Below are 6,721 nucleotides of genomic sequence, written 5' to 3'. Positions count from 1 at the left end.
CCACTATTTCCTCCACTGTGTGACTGCCATATCAGAGTAGCACTTACACCCTATATCTTCAGTTATGTGTTACATATATTTCAATGTTTGTCTTCATCTGCATATTTTTGTCCTCTTCGGCTCCATCTGCTATCGTGAAAATTACCCCTTAATGTCTTAGCACTTAGGCTATCAATCTGTCCCTCATTTCAGGGTTTACCATACGTTTCTCGCAGATTCTGCTAAGAATTTTCCCAATTTCAAATCTTATCACTACACTCAGTAACTCTTTTGTTATGCGGCATTTCAAACGCTTCGGTTCTCTTTCATAAGGATTATTGTTCTTGAAACTTATTTATTGTGTTTCAACTTCTGCTGCAAATTTATCGATTTCCTCTGCAGAGCTACGAAAATACGTATTTAAACTCACTGAGACGCATACCTTGCCTAGTATCTTTACCAAAAGTCATCCAGCGTCGTCTGCGATATTGATCTGCATTGCCAATGTCAGCCGCTTTACTTCAGAGGGAACACGAGTTAAAGAGGCATAAAATTTAAACAAAATTGGGTTTATTTTTGTACACATGCTAATTTCATTATACAGGAAAAGCGCTGCACCCAGGAAGGGAGAGTAATCGCTTTGTGGCCAGTAGTGGACCTTGGAGTGAGGGGTGGCGATCGCGGCGTGTGCGGTCTTCAGGGGTGCTCCGTGGCTCCAGCGGCGGCAGCTTGGAGCAGCGAGTGGCCAGCAGCTCCTGTAATTCGTGCACAGCGACACATGTTAATGGGGAACTGAAGAAAGCATCTACTGAGTATAGCAGAAAGCCAAGGTGTCTCACACGTATTTGACTTGTACAATATCTGAACTTTTTCAGAACAATGTACATACTTGCAATGATCCTAAGCCCGGGGGGGGGAGTTGGACAGTATTACTACAAAGATAAAAACATTAAAACATTCTTACGTCTAATGATGACGTACATAAGATTTTTACAAAAAAGTAAAATTTCTGGGTGGTTCTTAGCATAGATATGTACGATTCTTTTTTACAGCCTAGCTATTAATTATTAATTTTTTTACAGCAGAATACCCGACTTTAAGTTATCAAAACACAGAAAATATTATAATTTTTCTTATTTCGAATTACAAAAACTATTTACTGCCATTCATTATTATTATTTATGTGAAACAGCTGTGTCTGTTGTTTTTCTCTCTCTTTGGTAGGTTTGAAAGTATAGAAGTCGTCATCCACAGGCACACAGCATACTAATGGGTTTGTTACACATCCACAGGTGTATCAGGTCATCAAAGGCACCACCTATACATGTTCTGGTATGACTACAGCTTAGCTACACATTAAAAAAAAAATAAAAAATGCGAATAAACAGTTTCTGCCGTTCGTAATCAGAAATTTAGCATTTGTCATGACAATACTATGGAGACAACAGGCTTCTTATCACTTTGTCTCCAATCACAACGCTTGTCCACTGACTGAAATTTTCCTTCATGTGTTACTGTGGCATGGAGGAAAATAAAATATGTCAGTTTAGTCTCTACTGCAAGTAGACATTTTTAGTGTGATGATGACCACCAATATGATAAAGGCTTTGGTAAAAGTGGCTAAATTCTATTGTTTACGCCATAGCCCCGCAGCAACCGCAGGGTCGGAGTGGTTAGAACGGCTTTGACAAGGTTAGTTTTAGGGGTGGCTGGATGCCTTTCACGCCGCCACCCCGTATCCCCAGGGATGGAATCAGTGTACCCCAGCTGTCTGAAACTAGTGGAAATCGTGAAATAGTGCGAAATTGTTTCAAATGTCTGCGACGCGTGTAACTGAGGCGGAACGTGGGGACCAGCCCGGTATTCACCCAGCGGGATGTGGAAAACCGCCTAAAAACCACATCCAGGCTGGCCGGCACACTGGCCCTCGTCGTTAATCCGCTGGGCGGATTCGATCAGGAGCCGGCGCTCCTACCCGAGTCCAGGAAGCAGGGCGTTAGCGCTCTCGGCTACCCTGGCGGGTTATAAAAGTGGCTAAATGTTACCTACTATTTCATATTATGATGCTTTGACAGAGTGCAGGAGAAGCAGATCCTCAGAGGTGACAAAAGTCATGGGATAACTATATGTACGTACACAAATGACGGTAGTAGCGCGCACACAAGGTATAAAAGGGCAGGGCATAGAAGGAGTTGTCATTTGTACCCAAGTAATCCATGTGGAAAGATTACAGATGTGATTATGGCCGCAAGACAGGAATTAACAGGCTCTGAGCGTGGAACGGTAGTTGAAGCTAGACGCATTCCATTTCGGAATTCAATATTGCGAGGTCCACAGTGTGACAGTTGGCTGAGAATACCAAATTTCATGCATTAACTCTTACCATGGTCAATGACCGTGAGCAGCGCCGTTTGTACTCATTTGTCAATGCAAAGAGACAAGCAACATTGCTTGAAAAAACCGCAAAAATAAATGTGGGACGTAACACGAACGTTTTCGTAGGAGAGTTCGGCGAAATTTGGTATTAATGGGCTATGGTAGCGGACGACTGACGTAAGTGCCTTTGGTAACAGCACGACATCGCCTGAAACGCCCCTTCTGGGCGCGTGACCATATCGGTTGTTCCCTAGAAGACTGTAAAACCGTGGCCAGGTCAGATGAGTTCGCATTTCAGTTGGTAAGAGCTGACGTTAAGGTTCGAAGGTGACGAAGCCATGGACCCAGGTTGTCAACAAGGCATTGTGCAAACTGGCGGTGGCTCCATAATAATGTGGGCTGTGTTTACATGGAATGGACTCGGTCCTCTGATCCTACTGAACCGATCACTGACTGGAAATGGTTACATTCGGCTACTTGGAGACCATTTACAGCCAATAATGGACTTCATATTCCCAAACAACGATGGATTATTTATGGATGACAGTGCGCCATGTCACCAGGCCAAAATTGTTCAAGATTCTTTTGAAGAACATTCTGGACAAACCGAGTGAATGATTTGGTTACCGAGACCGCCCAACATGAATCCCTCGAACATTTATGGGACATAATCGAGAGGTCAAAAACTGGTTCAAATGGCTCTTAACACTATGGGACTTAACATCTGAGCTCATCAGTCCCCTATAACTCAGAACTAATTAAACCTGACTAACGCAAGGACATGAGACACATCCATGCCCGAGGCAGGATTCGAACCTGCAACGTAGCAGTCGCGCGGTTTCAGACTGAAGCGCCTAGAACCGCTCGGCCACACCGGCCGGCTCGAGAGGTCAGTTCGTGTAGAAAATACTGTCGATTTTCGCAGTTATGGACGGCTGTAGAGGCAGCATGGCTCACGTTTTCTGCAGGAGACTTCCAGTATTGTATGAAAATGAGCAGCTATTGAACTACTACTGGAATTTAGTTAGGTACATGTTCCATTGAGCATTTAAACGATTCTTTTATCGGAACGACATGGAACGAGTCAGATTACAGGATGTGTACACATGATTTGCATTATTGGGTACATGCCATGTCGTGATGCTCCAGTATGCCGGCGAAAACGAGATCCGACACGATATTAGGAAGTATCCCGCGACTTGTCACCTCACTGTATGTCTGTGAGGACTGCCATGTTATACGACAGCAGATCTGGCAGTCGTTCTCTTCCAACCATGGAATCTCTTAAGGACGTCCAACTAGAAGAACTCTAACTCACTGTCTCCTCTAAGTCATCACAGTTGATAAGTTAGAACACTGTGAGCTAGGTGTATAAACAACCCATGAGTCACGCACATATTTTTCATTTAATCAAGAGGCTATTTAGCTTGGACAATAGGGTGGACTCATGCTTTCTCTCGTTTTGTATTGTTAGCAAAAACTCCCTCATAAGATCCATATTCATAATGTTATATGGCATTGTAGTAACGTATATAGCTGAACTACACTGCTGTAAAAGATTTTTCTATTTTAAGTTTGAGCATGTTTCTACACTACTGGACATTAAAATTGCTACACCAAGAAGAAATGCACATGATAAACGGGTATCATTGGACAAATATATTATACTAGAACTGACATGTGATTATATTTTCACGCAATTTGGGTGCATAGATCCTGAGAAATCAGTACCCACAACATCTCTCGCCGTAATAACGGCCTTGATACGCCTGAGCATTGAGTCAAACAGAGTTTGGATGGCATGTACAGGCACAGCTGCCCATGCAGCTTCAACACGATACCACAGTTCATCAATAGTAGTAACTGGCGTACTGTGACAAACAAGTTGCTCGGCACCATTGACCAGACGTTTTCAATTGGTGAGTGATCTGGAGAATGTGCTGGCCAGGGCATCAGTCGAACATTTTCTGTATCCAGTAAGGCCGGTACAGGACCTGCAACATGCGGTCGTGCATTATTTTGCTCAAATGTAGGGTTTCGCAGGGATCGAATGAAGGGTAGAACCACGGGTCGTAACACATCTGAAATGTAACGTCCACTGTTCAAAGTGCCGTCTATGCGAATACGAGGTGACCGAGACTGTAATCAATGTCACCCATACCTTCACGCTGGGTGATACGCCGGTATGGCGATGTCGAATACACGCTTCCAATGTGCGTTCACCGCGATATCGCCAAACACGGATGCGACCATCATGATGCTGTAAACAGAACCTGGATTGATCTGAAAAAATAACTTTTTGCCATCGTGCACCCAGGTTCGTCACTGAGTACACCATCGCAGGCGCTCTTGTTTGTGATGCAGCGTCAAGGGAAACCACAGCCATGGTCTCCGAGCTGATAGTCCATGCTGCTGCAAACGGCATCGAACTGTTCGTGGAGATGGTTGTTGTCTTGCAAACGTCCCCATTTGTTGACTCAGGGATCGAGACGTGGCTGCACGATCCGTTACAGCCATGCGGATAAGGTGCCTGTCATCTCGACTGCTAGTGATACGAGGCCGTTGGGATCCAGCACGGTGTTCCGTATTACCCTCCTGAACCCACCGATTTTATATTCTGCTAACTGTCATTGGATATCGACCAACGCGAGCAGCAATGTCGCGATACGATAAACCGGAATCGCGATAGGCTACTATCCGACCTTTATCGAAGTCGGTAACGTGATGGTACGTATTTCTCCTCCTTACGCGAGGCATCACAACAACGTTTCACCAGGCAACGCCGGTCAACTGCTGTTTGTGTATGAGACATCGGTTGGAAACTTTCTTCATGTCAGCAACTTGTAGGTGTCGCCACCGGCGCCAACCATGTGTGAATGCTCTGAAAGGCTAATCATTTGCATATCACAGCATCGTCTTCCTGTCGGTTAAATTTCGCGACTGTAGCACGTCATCTTCGTGCTGTAGCAATTTTAATGGCCAGTAGTGTATTATAAAAGACTGTGCGTATCCTGGTGCAAGCTTCGCTATTACAAACCTGGAAGAGTAGACCTAGAGGCAGCAGCGGCAGGGGCGACAGCTGCTCCGACAGAAGAATGCCCGGCGGGGACTCCGTCCTTGGAGACGACTGCATTGAACCCAACGTCAGGGGCGGCCGTGTAGTCCACAGTGCGGACGCTGCCGTCGGGCTCGACCAGGCTGTAGCTGCCCTCCACCACGTCGCCACTACGGCTGTCCTGATGCTGCTTGGCGTCGCCGGTCAGGGCGTCGCTGACGCTGTAGCTGAAGCTGTACTGCAGGTTGGGGTCGTAGTAGGCGTCGACGGGCCCGTCGGAGGAGGCACGCAGGCGGCCCAGGCCGGTGTAACCGGGGGCGACGCCAGAGTAGCCGGTGGCCTGGCTAGAGTAGGCACCACCGACGCCAGGTAGGCGCCTCCTAGGGCCCCACCGAGAAGAGTGGCTGACAGGCCGCCAGCAGGCAGTCTGGCAGTCGCTGATGCAGTGGCGCTACCTGTTTGACAGACAAGGAATCCAGTGATGTGTGCTTCATTGTCTTACATAACATTTGCGACCTAAGTTGCTTCCTGTTAATAGTAAGTCAATAAGTACAGGCCATATTTTACCGCTTTATGGGTAGATTCCATGTAGCCAACAATGACATACCCTAACCAGACTGTTGTTCTAGTACCGTAGCTGTGTTGGCTTAATCAATACTTCAATTCGTAATGATTTCAGAGCATTTCATTACGAGCACCGAGGAAGGAATCAGGGGAGTGATTAGTTTTCTTTACTGAAGGGACTAAAGCTGTCAAAAATTATTCACAGAAAGCAACTGCAGTATAGAGACAGCTGTCGTAATCAACGAGAAATTTACTAGTGTATAAATTCATTTAAAAGCAGATGTGTATCTAAGGTCGTAGGCTTCCACAGCTTCTACAACCGTACCGGACAGCCTCAACATCCATAACAGCCTCTTCAAATTGTCCAGTGGCATCTCAGGTATGCGATGTCGGTAGCCGCCAGATAACCGAAAATGACAGTATACAGGGTGTTACAAAAAGGTACGGCCAAATTTCCAGGAAACATTCCTCACACACAAATAAAGAAAAGACGTTATGTGGACTTGTGTCCGGAAACGCTTAATTTCCATGTTAGAGCTCAATTTAGTTTCGCCAGTATGTACTGTACTTCCTCGATTCACCGCCAGTTGGCCCAATTGAAGGAAGGTAATGTTGACTTCGGTGCTTGTGTGAACATGCGACTCATTGCTCTACAGTACTAGCATCAACTACATCAGTACGTAGCATCAACAGGTTAATGTTCATCACGAACGTGGTTCTGCAGTCAGTGCAATGTTTACAAATGCG

At 45.7% G+C, this 6,721-nt stretch overlaps 1 protein-coding gene across 1 annotated transcript; it reads right to left on the bottom strand.

The window, feature by feature from the left end:
- Positions 1-675: 675 nt before the first annotated feature.
- Positions 676-6,319, bottom strand: LOC126267906 (cuticle protein 7-like). Its single transcript, XM_049973251.1, has 3 exons — positions 6,300-6,319; positions 5,393-5,790; positions 676-734 (listed from the first exon to the last, which is right to left on the bottom strand). The coding sequence occupies exons 1-3, from the start codon at positions 6,317-6,319 to the stop codon at positions 676-678; spliced, it is 477 nt and encodes a 158-aa protein (XP_049829208.1).
- Between the last annotated feature and the right edge of the window lie 402 nt (positions 6,320-6,721).

Source organism: Schistocerca gregaria, chromosome 1 (assembly GCF_023897955.1).
Source record: "Schistocerca gregaria isolate iqSchGreg1 chromosome 1, iqSchGreg1.2, whole genome shotgun sequence".
Classification (NCBI taxonomy): domain Eukaryota; kingdom Metazoa; phylum Arthropoda; class Insecta; order Orthoptera; family Acrididae; genus Schistocerca; species Schistocerca gregaria.
The sequence above is the reverse complement of the archived record's forward strand: the minus strand, read 5'-3'. Positions and strand labels throughout refer to the sequence as shown.

Bases quoted from the DNA above. Each gene is read 5' to 3' on its own strand.
- LOC126267906 (XM_049973251.1), bottom strand. From the start codon at position 6,319: ATGGATGTTGAGGCTGTCCG. The intron at 5,791-6,299 runs GTACGGTTGTAG...GTGGGGCCCTAG, and splicing joins ATGGATGTTGAGGCTGTCCG to GAGGCGCCTACCTGGCGTCG. The intron at 735-5,392 runs GTTTGTAATAGC...CACGAATTACAG, and splicing joins CTCTAGGTCTACTCTTCCAG to GAGCTGCTGGCCACTCGCTG.